The 19,690-nt window shown below is 36.9% G+C and overlaps 1 protein-coding gene across 1 annotated transcript; it reads right to left on the reverse strand.

The window, feature by feature from the left end:
• Nucleotides 1-6,237: 6,237 nt before the first annotated feature.
• On the reverse strand, nt 6,238-18,590 carry LOC124857473 (angiotensin II receptor-associated protein). Its single transcript, XM_047348741.1, has 5 exons — nt 18,262-18,590; nt 17,633-17,667; nt 17,357-17,465; nt 15,218-15,413; nt 6,238-8,619 (listed from the first exon to the last, which is right to left on the reverse strand). The coding sequence occupies exons 1-5, from the start codon at nt 18,286-18,288 to the stop codon at nt 8,495-8,497; spliced, it is 492 nt and encodes a 163-aa protein (XP_047204697.1). The 5' UTR covers nt 18,289-18,590; the 3' UTR covers nt 6,238-8,494.
• Nucleotides 18,591-19,690: the final 1,100 nt, after the last annotated feature.

The raw sequence follows: 19,690 nt of genomic DNA on the forward strand, positions 1-19,690 counted from the left end.
GGATTCCTTCTTCAGCTTGACAGCGTCCCTTACTGCCGGTGTCCACCACCGGGTTTGGGGATTACCGCTGCGACAGGCACCGCAGACCTTACAGCCACAGCTACGGGCAGCACCATCGACAATGGATGCGGAAAACATGGTCCACCCGGACTCTATGTCTCCAACCTCCCCTTGTTGGAAGCATAGATTAGTTGAATCTGGTCAAAGCTCTCCCGGAAGTGGGTGTTGGAAACATCCCTGGCCGAGGGCTCCGCCAGATGTTCCCAGCAGACCCTCACTATGCATTTGGCCTGCTAAGTTTGTCCGGCTTTCTCCTCTTCCAGCGGATCCAACTCACCTACATGGTTGACAAATTGTCAGTCAGTCATTTTCTACCGCTTATTCCATAGTGGGTCATGGGGTAGCTGGTGTCTATCTCCAACAGTCTATGGGCAAGAGGCAGGGTACACCCTGGACAGGTCGCCAGTCCATCGCAGGGCAACACACAAACAACCATGCACACAGTCATTCATACACCTATAGACAATTTAGAGTGACCAATTAACCTAACAGGCATGTCTTTGGACTGTGGGAGGAAGCCGGAGTACCCGGTGAGAACCCTTGCATGCATGGGGAGAACATGCAAACTCCGTGCAGAAAGACCCCCGGCCGGGAATCGAGCTCTGGACCTTCTTGCTGCAAGGCAACAGTGCTACCAACTATGCCCCCCTTCAGCCCGGTTGACAAAGTGTAAATATTGTAAATAAAACATCTACATCCTTCTCCAAACCTAGATGATGAGACCATTTAATCTCAAATCATTATAGAACTTTGTAAAATATTAACAGGTAGTATGTTCGAGATATGCATTTAATTGCATCAAAAATGGAACGCGCTTTCTTCTGAATTATATAATATATTACAGCTCTGAAAATAGCTGGGTGATATAAGATTATATGGGTAGTATTCATAATATTTTATACACAAAGAGTTAAATTAAAAGGAAAGGTGATCCAAATTACACGATTTTTTATTTAGCTTCAGCTATGAAAATCATGCTTTACATCACCTCTGATTAAGGTGTGCATTCTGATTTACCTCACCAATGACACCATATGGAAATAGTCAGTGTATTATGAAGAAGCTCAAAGAACAAGTGTGCTTACGTGTTCAAAATGCAAAGGTATCTTGCTACCAGTATCCCAACTTTGTCTCTTGTATAGCGAACACACGGATGAAAGTTAATGAGCCAACATTTCAAGCACACCTTTGATAAGTTCTTTGTTTAATTAAATTCCTTTCAGTCAGATTCTTTATAGTTTTCAAATCTGCTAAACACAGTGACAGGAAAATCAAATTTACTCTTTTCTTCCTATTATTTCCCTATTCAACATATATTTTAATTACTTCAATTGTTTTTCACATTTCAAACCCTTTCAAGCATCTTTTATATTTTAGATTCTTTAAACTAGCTCTCTTAGCACAGCAATGAGCAGAACTTAGCACAGAACAATAATTCAAGGTGAAACTTCTCCCTAACTGCCAGCAGCACAGAAACTAGAGTGACCCTCAATTCTCGGCACAGGTATGGATAATAATGAGGAGGTAGACTGATGGCCTCATCAAACAGAAGGAGAAGGTTATTTACATTGTGCAGCTAGTGTAAAAGTAGGTTTGTTCACTTCCCAGGAAATATTGGGGTCACACTGGCCTTAAGGAACAGCAGTTCTCTGCAGGGGAGTCAGAGGTACAGATTCATTAAAAATACATTTGTGACAGCGGAGTAACAAATGGCTGCGCTTGTGCTCTGGTCCTTTACTCCCTCCCCATGGTCATTCATCATAGGCACTCATCGAACTACTAGCCTCATGTTGGCGGTTCATTATTCTCCCGTTTCCTAAGTCTCTGCTTCCTCACCCACTGTGTGCAGGGGTGGAAACAAAAACCATGAAGGCTTTTTCACTTCTCAGATTTATTTTGAAAGGCATTCACAGCACATGGTTCTCATTTCTGTAACGGCTGGACAAAAACTGCCCCATTCTTTTTGAAAAACAGGTAGTGGTAGAGACACTTCCTAACCATCATGGTGAGAAGAAGAAAAACTAAAGTAGAAGAGAATAATAAGAATATGAGAAAGAAATGAAAGTTTCATGAGCTGCATGCAATAAATGGGTCACTGAAGGCATCAAAGTAAAGCTCTAAAATGAATACAATTAACGCAAATACAGCAAATTAAAGATAAAACTGCAACTGTTATATAATGATAATGGCAGTATAAATATGCTGAATACAGAATTCTAATTACCCTTATGAATGTTTGGCTGGAGATAGATGTATCTTTAGATCTCTTTATATTTTTGTCAGTTCAATGAATCATTTATATCTTATAAAAGAATAAGATAAATTCCACAAAGGATTGTTCTGGGTTCTGCATCATATTTACTGAACCTATGTTTAGTAACTTATAGGTCTTTAAAATAGACAATCAGTTCAATGGCATCAGCTTAAAGGACAAACAGGATGACAACTTTAAAAATCTATTTATATCAATGATCAAATTGATAGAAGACTTCCAATTTCTTAACTACATAATATAAAACTCTGGCTTGCATTCTCAGCAGAAGCTTGATTTCCTGCAGGGGAACATGGAACATCCTATTGGATAAAAGCTCTTTTTTGGGTGCAAAATCATGTCCAACTAGTCTGGCCATTCTCTGCTGAAATCTGACAATAGAAATACATTTTTATCCAAACAGCTGTCACTTGCTGGATATTTTGTCTTTTTCCGTTGCCAAATTAAGTAAGCTATTGAAACGTATAAATTGGAACCTTGATAACTCCAATACTTAATATTATTCAGGGTTGTTCAGTTTATTTTCTGTGACAAGTATTCAAAGCTAACTTTTGTTTGCCAGAAATAAAAATATTGTATGTTATGCACTTGCCAGTAGAATTTAGCACAAATAATTTAATCTGACATGACACTGGGTCTTTAAATTCAAGTCATACAAGGCAGATTCTGTATTGATATTGAATGAATTGGATTAGAAGATCGCATCAACTCAAAAAACCTTTGAGAGAGAATGGGTCTGTTTGTTTTTTACTTTTACTTTTCTTCTTTTTGTTTGCCAACAAATGAAACCAATCTGTTCTCTCCAAATGGTGGAGAATTGTTGACCTCCCTCTCCCCTGGAAATTGAGGACCGGAGGGTCAGTTGGAATCAATTTTGATGCCATTATTGTTGATAGCAGATATACGAGGCTTTGGTGTGAAAAAGGTCAAGGGTTGAGAGTGCCCTCTTTGGGAAATCAAGTTGCTTGAGGCATAAAAATGCCATCCCTGAATCAATTTCACATGTGAACTCTTTTTTTAAGTCTCTGTGAGTTTCTAAATGTGACTACTTCTGGTAGTAAACTGTACAACCCAGGGAGGGTGTGAGGGTGTGCCCCAACATTCTTCTTTTTGTGCACCTGAAGTCATTTACAAACATTTTAAGCTGAAATAAGACAACCATGTTGTTTAAACCCTGGAGCTGCTCTCAATATCACATCCTTTCCGGGTTACATTTTTAAATCATAAAAAAAAAACATTCTTTATATATGGATTTATGAGTTATTCATGATGTTTAAATATGCAGAAACATCTTGGGAGTCTCATCTCAAAGCCTGCTTTACTTTTTTACCAAGATGTGCTTTTATAAATCAAAATGACAACAGAGAAGACTGGTGATGGGACAATGGAGACCATAAATTGTGAATTAAGACTGAGACCCTGATTGTTGTTTGAATCACTTTGAAGAAGATAAAGTGAATGAACATGACAGCTACTTCGAGAAAACAGTGTATTTATGTTGTTTGAACAATTATTTATTGCAAGTGTCACAGCCAAATAATGTGGTATATATGATATGGATTTCCTGTCAGAACACTAATTGAGTAAAATTATTTTTTGGGGATGAACAAAAATTACATTTAGAGAGATGTTTGCAAATGTATATGTTCCATAGTGTAGAACGTGCACACCTGAAGTCAATGCATTCATTCTCGCAGTCCTCTGTGGGGATCATCATCACTAATGCAATAACAAAGCTGACAAATTGAGTTTCTTTTACTGCACCAAGTGAATGTGTCCTTGACTCGGAGAAATCACAGGTGTGAGCCTGATGATGTGTCAAAGCTGCACACGTGCATGCAAGGCTCGGGAGAGGTAGCCCAGCAGATCTTTATTAATCAACAGCTTGTTGAGCTGCTGCCTCGGCCTTCCTTCCCCCATTCCCTCACTGCCCCGGTCCACCTTCAACCCCCATCTTCTTTCTTCAGTTGTGCTTCAGAGCCACAGCATCGATCTTTGCACAAATGAGTCATTAACATTGGTTACCTATTAATTACACAATAGAAAAGACAGATGCTATACCTGCACTCTGCATTGTAAGTTCTTCAAAAGATAAAGATAATAATCATTACAAATTGCTTTACAGGTAATTGTGTTACCCTGCTTTTGGTAGCATTAGAACAAACATAATGTAAAAGAATCCAATGTCCTATGTATTGATGCTTGTAGGATATTGTGGATGTGTTGCGGATATTAGTTAAATTACAACAAATTTCAATATTATAAATTACTTTTTTCATTAACTGAACTCAAAAAGTGGAACTCGCATATTTGTACATTCATTACACAGTGATATATGTTAATTGCTGGTTATGAAAATCTTTGATTTGAAAATCTTTTGAAAAAACAAACTTCAGTTTCTCAACAAATTTAAATATTTCACAAGACCAATGATAAGATTTTTAATAGAGAGATGTTATGCTATGGTCATGTAATGGCCTACACAATCATAAGCAAGACTGTTGATTTTATAGTTCTCCAAAGCACATTCACTGACCACCACCACAAGGAGGATAAGTCTCAAAGATCATTTGAACAGATGTCAATTTCATTTTCAAGCAGAACTTGCTACCTGCCCATACTGCTGAAAGTACCAATATCTGCTTAAAAGACCATGGTATCACTGTGCCTGACTGACATGCAAACTCAACTGCTGTAAACACCATGAAGAGTATTTATCTGTCGAGTGGAAGATGAGAGAGTTTAGAGTTAACAATGAGCTGAAGGTTGTTATTCAAGCAGCTTTGGTAATACCTCAGCAGTGCCACAGCCTGATTTGCACGGACACAGTAATTCATGCAAAGGGAATCCTAACCAAGTGTTAAATAGGCTAACATATACTGCTTGATAGACATAATTAGGCTGATATTTCTGTATTAAAAATCCTTTCATGGCTCCCTTTTTCTGAATTTTTGCTCTTCATCAGCTTTAAGCCATATTCATCTAAACAAAAATAAACAACTGAAATATATTACTCTGGGTGTGATGAACCCACCTCCTACACAAGTTCCCCTTTTCTAAATTAAACAACTGAAATCAATATATTCTGTATATTGCACTGTGTCAGTGCTCTAGAGCTTGTTCTGTTTCTCTCACAAATTTTTGACAGACTGACATCCTAGGATTTGTTGTAGCTTTACTGCTATGTTGGTGAGTTAGTTGTTGTAAAACAGAAAGAAAGTAATGAGCAAGTTTAGCACTTGTAGAGGTGTTGAGGACTAGTGCTCAACATATTGTCCTCCATTCGAGGCCCCAATGGCAGAGCAGTTTACAAACAGGTGACAAGACTCTTCCTCATAAAGGCTTGCTAAAATCAGTAAACCTCCAGATATCACAGACCATCAGGAACCAAAATCTTTAGGGTAATATTGTAGTCAGTGTGTTCAATAAATCTTGTAATCATCGATGAATTCTTACTTTGTTTAGGAGTGAGGAATGAGAAATTGCATCATTTGTCAAATTTTCACTTTCTCTGCAACCAATAAATCCGTACTTCTCATTATTCTCTTCAGTGTTTCCATTATTTCTATTCCAATCGTGTGAGCTGAGCTTCAGAAGGGCTCAGAAAAGAAAATTGCTTGAGAGTGAAGGTGTTATGGTTCTCATAGGAGACACAATAGAGTGTGAAAAGCATTTCCCACAACAAAAACACACAGATAAATGTGTTGTCTGGCAGTATAAATAAAAGGCAAACAACACAAAGCTTTGTGGGAGGAGCAGGGTGAGAGGAAACAGAGAAATGTGACAAGGAGCAAAAAGTATTAGCCAGGACAGAACTGGCTTCAGTCATAAAATGCCAAATGGGATTAAGCTGCAGAGATGTAAATGACAATAGGTGAATACATTAGACTTAATTTGAGACAATATGCATCATAAGTCTTTATTTGTGTTACCTTATAAACAAAAACTGAAAAAAGAAGCCAAAATATATTTTTAACAAAGTTTGATTGATTCTAAGAATATTTAAAGTCTGAGCAATTATAGAAACCCCCAAATCATGGTGCAATAAATTAACAGTTTTTACAATGTTGAAAAGAATCCAGCAGGTAAATTTTGTTCAGAATCCTCTGCAAACTAAGGCTGAACAATCTTGCATAGGGCTTTAAAAAATACTAGTTTCTTACAGATTTATGTTTTTGCTTCTTAGTCACACAAATGTTTGAGAATTTAATATCAGATGAGCAATTTGTATATGACTTACATTTAAGGAAAAAATTACTGTGAAAAACCATACTTTTTTGGAAGCTGAGTTTAATTCCACCAACTATACCTGGGACTGACCTGTAGAATCAAGAAATCACTTAAATAGAACCTGTCTGACAAACTGAAGCAGGCCAAAATATTTAAATAGCAACATATTACTCATGCAACCTAAAGGAATTCAAGTACAGATGAGAAGCAAAGTCACTGACATATTAGTTTGGTAAGGGGAATAAGTCTTTTTAAAGGTTTTATGAAGCAAACCACAGTGAAAGCAATTGTCTACCAATCAAGATAACAGGAAACAGTGGTGAACCCTGTCCGGAGCAACAGGTCAAAACAAATTACTCCAAGAGGACACTGATGATTCATCCAGGTCATAAAAACAAGAACAAGAACAGTATTTAAAGCACTGCAGTCATCTGTCTAGGTTAGGGTCAGTGTCCAGGATTCAATGCATTATTTCACATAATGAGGTCATCATTAAAAACTTTAAATTCTATTTACTTATGTTATCCTTGCCTGAATTTTGTTTCACTATCTAAAACATTTAGGGGTGACAAAACAGCTGAAACAGAAGAAATCTGTGAGGGGGCAAACCCTTTCTTCACAGCAATGTGACTGCTATACCAGCATTTAAAAATAATACTTAAGCTGCATAATTGTGTGCTTGGATAATGTTGGATTGATGTGATTAAGTGTATATTCACCTGGATGCTGCTGCTTTCTGTATAGAGATATGTTTAAATAAAGCATGTAAGCAAGGTATGACCCAGTTTAGTAGAGGACAGTTTCACACGCCTGAACATGACCAGCATAGTTACAACATCCCTATTTTGAGGCACAGATCATCAGGATTTCCTAAAGGAGAACTGATGACACAGAAGAGAACTAAAACTATAAAAAGAGTGATGCAACAGTGTTTTTTCCATTTAGCTGCTGCGCAATTTGTGTACAATGATCCAGGGTGCATACACACATTTTGAATAAGTTAAAATAAAATATTTTTCTTGAGTACACCTAACTAGACACCTAATTTATTATTTGTGGTGTGCACAAATTGACATTTCAGCCTAAATGAGATACTCCAAAGTATGTGGTCCACTACTAATTGGTATTCTAAAATGAAGCGTCATCTCATGACAGCAAGTTGAGAATAAGTAAAGGAACAAGGAAATTAACCATTAATTAATCACACCGATATTGTTTGGTCAATTTCACAGTAGCCCTAATACTGTCTTTTCTTGGTTACTAAACATACACAAAAAACATTGTGCCTATCTGTGAAGACACCAACATATAACTCAGCTATAAGGGGAAAAAAAAAAGGAACGTCAATATTGGTTATCATGTCTTGAATTTAACTTTACATGTAGTACCTGTGCAACATACACTTAAAAAAAAAAAAAAGACTCCTGAGCCAGAGCTGACCATTAATATAAACATGTTTGACGGATGGGCATTTTTTTGATCTGTTGTGCCATATAAAGAAACAAAATGTATACACAGAAATCTTTATGCAACAGAGAGAAACATTTCAGTTTTGATGTCTGTAAGTGCCACATTTATAAAAAGAACTATTTTCATCACATTTGATCTAACACCATCCTGCTAAAAGAATCAGCTACTTGTACCTAAACATAACAGCAAACCATAGTTTGTTTCCTCGATGTGATCATCTGTCCGTTCCACAGCAGTAGAAATCATTTCCACCTTTCAAAGCCTTAACATAAAAAAACAAAAAATAAAAAATAACAGTTTCACTATAAAACCCAAACAGATTATTTCTATTGTACTAGCGCAGTGGCCCTGCAGTGGCCTTTAAAATAAATCTTTTAGGACTGTAATGCTGATTTAAAAAAACAAAACAAACAAAAAAACAAGAAATGAACAACAGATTGCATATTTAATGATGTGCTTTGCTCAGTAAGTGCGGACGCCTGGTTTGCTGTCCTGAGCCTGATTGAAGGGATTTGTTGGACTTGAAGACTCATCCTGCTGGTCAATGGACTGATAAGTGTCTCTGTTTCGAGATACAGAAGGGAAACCTGCAGAAGAACATAAGCATTCAACACCAACTCACATTATGAAAATGCATCATTTTTAAACGTGCCTTGGCACTATGGCTGTCTTAGTGCCTTTTGCTTGTATTTTACTGTATATTTTTTTGTTTGAGGTAAAGCAGACTTATGACACTGTTGAGATTATTTATTAGCTTGACGCAGCTTGCTGGCTCTGGGTGGATACAGATTTGCTGGAAACAGTCTTTGCCAAGAGAAAGCACAGGTTTTTCTTGACTATTTCACTGAAAAACCAAGCAGTCGTAGGAATGTTAGTCAAGCACAGATTCATCCCATATTCAAATTCTTTCTACTTTCAGAACTGTTTGATAAAATGCACTGTGGTTATTTTGAGGCAACCACTTTAGTAGCAGTAGCCTGAAATTTGTATTATCCTTCAGCATACTGTCTCTGAACAGTCAAAGCAACTCAGTTTTCAGCAGAAACAGCTTGGCAGTTTCTTTATGTCAGATCTTAACATGCTTTACAATGACTTCTGGAAAGGCACATGATTTTCTGTGATGCATTGGCTCCACTATGGCCAGAATACCAATTACATTTTTGTGGAAGTTCAAAACGCTGCACAATCGTACATGAGTAAGACTGTGACAAACCTGCACATATCAATACTAATCAACTAAGAAGTTATTTTATTTCAGAGGGATATAATAGAAAAACATGAGGCTGGAGTAACATCTTGTGAATAAATTCTTAAATATAAATTTGGCCAATGCTAAATTAAATTCAGTCCTATTTTAGAAAGTGCAACATCACCGAGCACCACTTTAAAAGCATAAGAAACAGAATACACAGACAAATGAGGTGCCCAGAGAGTAAAAATTTAGATAAAATATGCAGGACATGTAAACTCATGAAGAACATGCAATAAACATACAAATACAGCATACAAAATACTAGGTATGCAAGAATAGGATGGTAATGAGGACCTGCTGATGAAAATTTAACAGACTGCTCTCACAGAAATACACCAGACAAACTCACTCTATCAGTCTATAGTTAAAAACATACAAAGTCCAAGTAGCAATACTATAAACCAAAATAAATGAAATGGATAAAAAAAAAAAAATAGACTTCTTTTTTGTGGTTTCCTGGTTCCAAATGGATGTTTAACTTGGAAAAAAAAGGTTTGTTTTAAACAGGTTTAGGTATTTCTGTGTGATCAGTTAAGAGACAAAAGAGAAGGTACATAAATTGCAAAGAGACACACAAAATGGTTGGGGAAGAATATAAAGAAACAATAATTAGAAGGAACAAAGTCTCTTGCGTCCTGCCTGATTAGTAATCTTACTTCTTGGGTGAAAGGGTACAAATATGATGATTTGAAAAGAGAAATGGTAGAAAAGGAAGAGGCCAGGAATCAGTAGCGGCGGCCAAAAAAGGCAGTGTCTGCACTGTCTGTAGTGCATCGACTGTCCACAGAGGTCTCTAAGTCTGAGAGAGATCAGCAGTAAAAAGATGGAGAAAAGAGAAGACATAACTGGTAAAAACATAATAAAAATAACAAAACAGTGTAACAGAGTATCAAAAAACATGCGAGTGAACGAAACATCTAGATTCAAGTTTGACAAACACAAGATGCAATAAATTACAAAATACACCTGAAACAATTCAATTTACTAAGCTGTCTGCATTTTTAGACTTAAGAACTGACTGATTATCTCATGCTTAATATTGGTCCCTTATGCTGGAAAGAAGTTGAAAAAAAAACTATGATTTGACAGAGAAGTTAACATTTTTGTCTGATGATTTTCTGTACTTGATTGTAGATGTGGTAGATGGTCTGAAATAATAGTAAAAATCCAAACATGTACTAAGCTTCTATGTGTTAAGATAGTAGGCACGACAAGGACAACAAGAGAGATTAAGCTCATTTATAATAAATATGACAAAATATGTCAAATACAGGTCCTTCTCAAAATATTAGCATATTGTGATAAAGTTCATTATTTTCCATAATGTAATGATTAAAATTTAACATTCATATATTTTAGATTCATTGCACACTAACTGAAATATTTCAGGTCTTTTATTGTCTTAATACGGATGATTTTGGCATACAGCTCATGAAAACCCAAAATTCCTATCTCACAAAATTAGCATATTTCATCCGACCAATAAAAGAAAAGTGTTTTTAATACAAAAAACGTCATCCTTCAAATAATCATGTACAGTTATGCACTCAATACTTGGTCGGGAATCCTTTTGCAGAAATGACTGCTTCAATGCGGCGTGGCATGGAGGCAATCAATGGAGGTCTTATGGAGGCCCAGGATGCTTCGATAGCGGCCTTTAGCTCATCCAGAGTGTTGGGTCTTGAGTCTCTCAACGTTCTCTTCACAATATCCCACAGATTCTCTATGGGGTTCAGGTCAGGAGAGTTGGCAGGCCAATTGAGCACAGTGATACCATGGTCAGTAAACCATTTACCAGTGGTTTTGGCACTGTGAGCAGGTGCCAGGTCGTGCTGAAAAATGAAATCTTCATTTCCATAAAGCTTTTCAGCAGATGGAAGCATGAAGTGCTCCAAAATCTCCTGATAGCTAGCTGCATTGACCCTGCCCTTGATAAAACACAGTGGACCAACACCAGCAGCTGACACGGCACCCCAGACCATCACTGACTGTGGGTTCTTGACACTGGACTTCTGTCATTTTGGCATTTCCTTCTCCCCAGTCTTCCTCTAGACTCTGGCACCTTGATTTCCGAATGACATGCAGAATTTGCTTTCATCCGAAAAAAGTACTTTGGACCACTGAGCAACAGTCCAGTGCTGCTTCTCTGTAGCCCAGGTCAGGTGCTTCTGCCGCTGTTTCTGGTTCAAAAGTAGCTTGACCTGGGGAATGCGGCACCTGTAGCCCATTTCCTGCACACGCCTGTGCACGGTGGCTCTGGATGTTTCTACTCCAGACTCAGTCCACTGCTTCCGCAGGTCCCCCAAGGTCTGGAATCGGCCCTTCTCCACAATCTTCCTCAGGGTCCGGTCACCTCTTCTCGTTGTGCAGCGTTTTCTGCCACACTTTTTCCTTCCCACAGACTTCCCACTGAGGTGCCTTGATACAGCACTCTGGGAACAGCTTATTCATTCAGAAATTTCTTTCTGTCTTACCCTCTTGCTTGAGGGTGTCAATAGTGGCCTTCTGGACAGCAGTCAGGTCGGCAGTCTTACCCATGATTGGGGTTTTGAGTGATGAACCAGGCTGGGAGTTTTAAAGGCCTCAGGAATCTTTTGCAGGTGTTTAGAGTTAACTCGTTGATTCAGATGATTAGGTTCATAGCTCGTTTAGAGACCCTTTTAATGATATGCTAATTTTGTGAGATAGGAATTTTGGGTTTTCATGAGCTGTATGCCAAAATCATCCGTATTAAGACAATAAAAGACCTGAAATATTTCAGTTAGTGTGCAATGAATCGAAAATATATGAATGTTAAATTTTCATCATGACATTATGGAAAATAATGAACTTTATCACAATATGCTAATATTTTGAGAAGGACCTGTATATTCTCCTCAGAATTTGATGCACACAACAAAGCATCTCTGTTTTTGAGTTGATTAAAAATAAATTGACCTGAAGTCAAAATCTGTCCTGAAATTCAATCAAGGATAGTGTCTCCTCCAGCTTGTTAATTGGATGCATTTTAAATCTTTGCATTTGTATTTGGCGCCATGTCACTGCATGTGAGATAATAACACCACCATTTATTTATGATTTATTTTTGAGATCCTTTTTTATGAGTCTCAGAGAAGAGCCAAAATGAAACACTAAATACACTTTCATAGCAAACAAGTCTTAGGATTCTCTAAAAGTTGGGGTCATGAGCTTCTCAAAAACAATTTAACATCACAGGATGTTTTTCTGGAGAAGGAAATTGAATAAACCAGCAAGCAGTTGATAAATTAGTTAAACTCAGATTTTAATTCCTTTACTGCACACAGGATGAGTTAACCATGGGGGTTACAGTTGGTCCTATTGTCCATCACCGACCCCCAGAACAAGATGGTCATAGAAACCCAACATATTGGCATACATTACAATATCCGTGGGTATGTTCAAATCTGTCTGACTTGAGTAAGTGAAGAAATCAAACATCCTCTATCTTCTTTACACAGAGGTATACAAGAAAGACAAACATATGGACAGACTAATTCCTAAAGGCAACCAGTTTGCATGTATATTTTTAGGAGAAAACAGCAGGACCTGGAGAGATGCACAGGGAGAACATGTAAGCGCTTCAGAGAAAGACCCCAGCTGTGATTTGATTCCAGGACCTTCTTGCTGTACAGGCAATAGTGCCTGGCAGTGCTGACATTTATAGATAACATATTTCAAAGGGAGGACTTTTCACAGCAGGACAGTCCAAACGCAAATTAAGACACAGCTCCTCAGTAAGCTATCTGGGTGCTAATTTGAACTACGTACAGTCCAGACATAACCCTGTTTAAAACAGTTGCGGGAGACCTATAAACAGTGTCATCAACATGTGTAGAATTTCAAAACTTATCACTATCTTAAGTTTAACAATATCATTTTTGGTACAATGACTTTTTAAAATCATTTAAAGCACTTTGATGATTTATTTTTGATGATTTGATGATTTATTTATTTATTTCAGACAATGATTTCGGACAATGACAAACAACAGTAAATAAATAAATCAATTTCAGAAATGCTTATAACAAACAACCAAATATCCAAATACCATACAAAGAAGTGTTTGGTAAATATTAAATTAAATTAAATTTCCAGTTCCAAATAAATTAAATTAACTTAAACACAAATAGAAACCAGTAAAATAAACATTTTCCAACAAGCAAACTTGTCAGTATATTTAACCTGAGATCTGACATTGATTATTAATTAATATAAATTGTCTGAAAAGGGGTATGAAGAAGTAAAACTTATTTTTCATACCCCTTCTCCCCCTAATTGCACTTAAATTAACTTTGAGTAACCTTCCTAATTAACATCTATGTTTTTGATCCAGAATTCACAAACCAAAAACTAATAAATAAATATATATACACAATTATTTATATATATACATATATATACATATACACATATATATATCTACATATATATACATACATACACATACACACACATACATACATGCATATATATACATGCATACATACACACACACACTTTAATTTATTATTGCAGCCCTTTCTGACTGTAAACAATGAGCTTACTTCCTCTAAATAGAAGTTTTATACTCTAGTGACCCATTTATCATTTTGCTGCAGTACACTTCAGCACGGACGAGAAAAAGCTGCTTTATACCTTCATCATAAACTATCTCTACCCTTGCTTACACAGTTCTTATGTATTTAGTTAGAGCAGCAAAGCAGTAATTGGACACTTCTATTGAACTATCAGTTTGAGAACAAACTAGTGACATTTCAGACTTCTTTGAATTTATTAGGAAATAAAATGTTGGACTTGATGTGCAATCAAAATTCAGAAAATGCCCAATTCAGCAATCCATTTCCTATAGCCTGATGGTCTGGTTTCTATCCCGCTCAGTAGTGTAAAGCCTTCAATGCAATCAGACAGCAATTAAACTACTCACAGTCTGAGAGGAACATTAGCTGCTCTCATCAGTCACAACAAAGTCTAATGGGTGTTCCTGCTGTGCAAAATAAAACCATAAAGAGACCAGATTCATCAATATTCAATTATCTTTTACAGAGCAAAGAGAAATGTTTCATCAACTGAAGTTTTGGGTCACATTGCAGACCAATTAGCGCCACATCCCCCACCCCCTAGTTTGTTCTTTTATTACTATTTTTCTATTCTGCTCTCATGAAGGCAAGCTCAAAGCACCGTGATCATAAAATATGGAATATTTTCACCATTAAATAAATACAACTAGGGATGACATGTGTAAAGACAACTATTTTCAAGGATGGCTTACAATGTTTTAAAATAGAAAAGCTCCTTGCTGAGTGAGTTTAAGCCCACAAATCAATGGCTCTAAGTAATAGATTAGAAAAATGTGTCTTCCAGCTCACCCGCAGTTACTCATCTGTTTCCTTGTCAGCAAAGAGAAACCCATTAACTCAACACTCAATAATGACACAAATCTCCTATTTTGCTACCTTCATTGAGTTTTCTGTGTATCAGGACTAAGCTATTTCTGTTCATGTTCTAATAACACAGATAGTCAATTTCACACCCTGCAATGGCTTTGTCATGTTTGTCCATAAAGTATAATCCCATGGTCTAAAGGACTTAGATTTATGAGCAACTCGTGGGGAAGGGTTTTTTGGCCCAGTCAAACTGCAGCTTGAATAACTCACTGCAAAGAAAAAAGGTCATGGGATGCAACTAATCTGTAAGATGTGGAAACATCTGCCAGTTGTTTGGAGCAAGGTTTTACAGTTTGTGCTGCTTTCAGTTGAGCAGAACAAACAAAACATAAGACTTGTGGATTTGTGCTTTCAAATTTCAAACAATGTTTTAAGACATTTTAAAAATTGTATTAGTGTCATACGTTTTCTAATTTTTAAAAATCTGCATGCTTATTTTGTCAGCATATTGAGTGCCTGGGCACTTACCAAAGTTGACGTTGTAATCTCCTCCTCGTTCACGGTACATTTGATAGACAAAGAAGCAGGAAAGGGGTTTAATCAGCAGGTTAAGGATAGCCATGCCTGCGGCGAAGCGCCCTACTGCCACGATGTTCGTCAGCGGATAAATGATCCCAAAATGGATAATGTCAGTCAATATTGTGACAGCCATTCCTGTAAGAAACTATAGCAACAGGAGAAAAAAAAAAAAAGAAGATCAATGCATGTTAATGGATGTTCTTTGAAAAGTTTTTAAATGATTGAAAACACAAAGTTTTCTTTGTATGCCAGAAGTTATTACTTTCTGAAAAGGCATATAAAAGAGCTTGGTTTTACATTTGAGGAATAGTTTTTAGTTCTTCAGTAAAGTTATCATCAATAATAGTTAACTTATCTGTTGCAAACGATGTCATATTGCAGTGAGTTTCCAGAAAACTATATCAATCCTCAGAGCAGTGGGAGGCTAACAGGTAGCCAGGGGCTTAAAGGACCACCCCTTAAAGCCCCTTTTAGATAAATCTTTTGTTCCATGATCTACACACATTCTTTATAAGTGGCAATCAACTGCAGAGTACCATCATGGAAAGGCGTGATGAAGTCAACCCAATTTTACGCCACTGTTCCACCTCAGGAGGTAGTCACAAACCTTTTAACGACTATGAGAGATAATACAGGAATGAGTGTGTTGATATGATACAAAGCAAACACAGCTGTTTAAGGACAGGTTTATGGGTTTGCACAGAGCAGAAGCACAGCATGATCTTCCAAAGTCTTTCTGATCTGAGAAATATGTTGATCAGTCTGATGCTGCAAATTGTCAGACGCTGCCCTTCGGGTCTATAATCCCAAACATCCAACTCAAAGCCTGCCAGTCTCAAAGTCACCTTCTGGATGAAACAACAGCTGTTTGTGGTTTCATTTTCTCATCAAGCCAAGAGTCAGGAGTGTGGAACCACATGAGCAGAAGTCCAGTTGATATGAGTAACAAGAGTTCAATTGCAGGTTTTATAAACAATTATGTTCAATTCTTGATTACACTACAATTACTAGTTCCAGTTGATTCTTCTTATAGTCTTAGTTGTAGTATAATTACCTTTGGGGTTGATTGTAAATAAAATCAGCTAAAACAAGGGATCTGTTTGACCAGATGTGAGTCTTCCATTGCTCTGAGGATTTTCTAACTGCAAACTTCACTTTAAATAAAAAAAATCCTTAAGTAGCATCTCTACCCACAGGATATTAAACCTCGACTTTGCAGGGCCTGGGTAAAAACATTCTTGCTCATGAATTTCTCTTCATAAAATGAGGTTTGGGATTTTGATGCACTCAATGTACAACCCTAATGTGGCTCCCTCCTACTGGCAAAAAGGTTTCATGAGTTCAGTCAAAATTTTAAAAAAAATCTAAACTTTCCCAGATGAAGAAACTAGATGATAATCTTTCCTCAGACCGGATTTTAAAAACCTCAACGCTCTGAGCGACAGACGTTGAATGTGGCTTTGATCAATGAGGTTGTCACATTTCCTTCTGGTTCATTCACAGAAAAAGCCATATCGTATTGAACAGCTTAGGTAAAATAATAGAACATTTTTTTAAAGTAGTGCAGCTAAGATCCCGAAATAAATGTTGCATTTGTAATAGCTCTCCAGTGACCACAAAATTTATTTTGGCAAAAGAAAACTTCTAATCATGTCCTCACTACTTCACAAATTTATTAAAAGCTTTGTTAAAATCTAAAAAGTATCTCTTTCTTCTTCTGATTACCTAACAATGTTTAACAAAACCATCAGATTTGTCATTAGGCAACAAGTAACATGAGTGATGAGGAAGCAAGTTATGAAGCCAAAGTAATGGCATAACAACCTAAAAAGAAAGCTTAAACCAACATTTGGCCAATAAGCACACTGTAAAGAAAAAATATGACATTTTCTCCAGTTGTTGCATGGCATTGCAAATGAACAAATGTTTAAAGTGAAGGGAATGTATTTACTTTCAAAAGGGATGTTAATATATTCCCTGAGCTTCTACAGACAGGTTAGAGCAACTATGTAGAGCTGGGTTAGACCTCTCCATGAGTCACATGACAGTAAGACCTCGTTAAAAAAAAAATTAAAATTAAAGACCCACCATGAGAACAGCATCAATGGAGTCCCTCTGTGCTATCGCCCACACTCCAACTGCTAAAACACTGAAGTTCCCCCATGCATAGGACTGGGGAAGCAAAACCAGGCTTCCCCTGAAAGAAAATACAATTTAGAAAAGATTATCTCCATGGGTTATTTGCACAAGAAAAGTGTGGTATGTGTAGGAGTTAGCCTAAGACAAGACACTGAGTGTGTATATATCTGCTCAGACAAGAGAAATTCCTCAGGTGTACGACAGAAAAAAAGAGCTCACACTCACCACACAGTGAGCAGCCAGTGTACCAGCACTATGGCCTAGAACAGAGAAGATCATGAAATTATTTCACTATCTTTAGGTATTCTAACTACTTCAAAATCTTTAATAAGTAAGAAAACACATTTATTGAGGATTAAAAGCAAAAATACATACACCCTTATTTCAACAATGAGATAACATGACATAGCAGGAAAATCCAGGACTAAATGGGAAACGTGTGATCAGTTGTATGTAGATGGTTTCAGAGATATTGTGGTTGTTTCAACAGGTTTAATCATCTTAGAGAAAATAAGAAAAAAACACATTGTGAGATAAAAATTTCTGATCCTGAAAGCATTAATATCATAATGTTTCTTTGTTATATGCACCAATGCTAAAGGCAAGGTAGTGTCAAAACTGCCAACTGTTAAAATCTACATCATATCTCATTTATCTCTAACTTGATTATTTTCTAGTTTAACAAAAATCCTAGCTCCCTGCGATCAGTGTCTAAATCAGAGGAAGGTAGTTGCCACACAGGAATTTCCAGTGTGAACCATGAGACATGAAATGTAACTTTAGTTCTTTGTTTAAACTTGCCCAAACACAAGCTATGATTAAGATAAGCCATTGATTATAATCCATAACCTTACCTTTAAGTTTATTGCAGGCATTTCCATACTTTTGTTTTGTTGGTCAAAAGTTACACTTCACTGCTTCCCGTTTCAGGGTTTCAACTTGTTCAAAAGCCACATGAAAAATGCCGCAGTTGTTCCTATTACACAAACTTCTGTGCAAACCCCTCCTCCGCTTTAACTGAACTTGCAAACACAAGCCATGTGACTGCAGCCTGACTGCTTCCCATGTGATGCCCTCCCCTCCTCCTGGTCCTCCTGCTTCCACTACAGACCTTAAAAGAATCAGCTTCAGACAGAGCTCCACTTCTCTCTTTTGAAGAGGTTCACCATGAATGATCAGGAATCCAGCATGTCTTTTTCCCAGTTAAAATGCCAAATGGAAACATGCATGTTTCATTGCCTTTGGTTACCATTTTTGACAGCTTCTGCAGTACCTCACAACATGACAGCATTTCAAACATTCACAATTTTGATAAAAATACTGGATGGTGGTTTAATGGCAGTTTTAAAAAAATTATTAATTGCTTGGAAATTTCCCAGTGACAATCATGTTATAGTTTAAAGATTTTCAGAAAGTCTGGTGTAATCTTGTTGTTGATATGCAGGCTTGAAGCAAATGAAATGTACAAAAGCAAAATGCTAGAGGGGTGTTTAAACAAAGGACTGTAATGACTGATGTAATTCAGGTTTGCTAGTTAGGCAATGAAACCTGGTGTGAAACTAACACAGGAAGTAACTCAGCTGAATGCATAGTGGCTGATATCTACAAAATAAAACTAGATACAAATTTATTTCACTGGCTTAAACAAAACAGTTTTCTGAATAAAACACAGAAATAATTGGAACCCATGGGATTTTGTTCACTGAATGCAAAAAACAAGTAAACCTAACTTTATGCATTTTAATGGAGTTTTATGTGATAGACCAACACAAAATGGTGCATGGTTTGGAAACGGAAGCAAAATATACATGTTTTTCAACATTTTTAAGGCTAACATGTCGATATGCTTCTAAAAACAAAACAATGATGGAACTGCACAACATGTGACAAATACATCATCACAAAATCGATGTGCCCAGTATTAATATTATAAATGACTTTTTGGAATGCCATAATTGCTGGCTAGTATATATTCCAAGTGTCAAGAGTTCACACTTTACAAGCCACATTTCAATTCAATTCAAAAATACTTTATTAATTCCAAAGGGAAATTAAATGTTGTTGTAGCTCATATTATGAAGGTTTCCTTAAAGAGCCGTTGTAGATGCTGATGGCTGTGGGCAGGAAGGATCTCCTGTAGCGCTCCGTCTTACAGCAGATCTGAAGAAGCCTCTGACTGAAGACACTCTGTTGTTGTAGGACAGTCTCATGAAGAGGATGCTCAGGGTTCTCCATAATGTTCTTCATTTTATGAAGAATCCGTCTTTCCACAATGATCTCCAG

Source organism: Girardinichthys multiradiatus, chromosome 20 (assembly GCF_021462225.1).
Source record: "Girardinichthys multiradiatus isolate DD_20200921_A chromosome 20, DD_fGirMul_XY1, whole genome shotgun sequence".
Classification (NCBI taxonomy): Eukaryota; Metazoa; Chordata; class Actinopteri; order Cyprinodontiformes; family Goodeidae; genus Girardinichthys; species Girardinichthys multiradiatus.

Excerpts from the sequence above, each read along its gene's own strand:
- LOC124857473 (XM_047348741.1), bottom strand. The coding sequence starts at position 18,288 with ATGGAAATGCCTGCAATAAACTTAAAG. Across the intron at positions 17,466-17,632 it reads CACTGGCTGCTCACTGTGTG|GGGAAGCCTGGTTTTGCTTC; the intron begins GTGAGTGTGAGC and ends ATTTTCTTTCAG. Across the intron at positions 8,620-15,217 it reads AGATTACAACGTCAACTTTG|GTTTCCCTTCTGTATCTCGA; the intron begins GTAAGTGCCCAG and ends GTTCTTCTGCAG.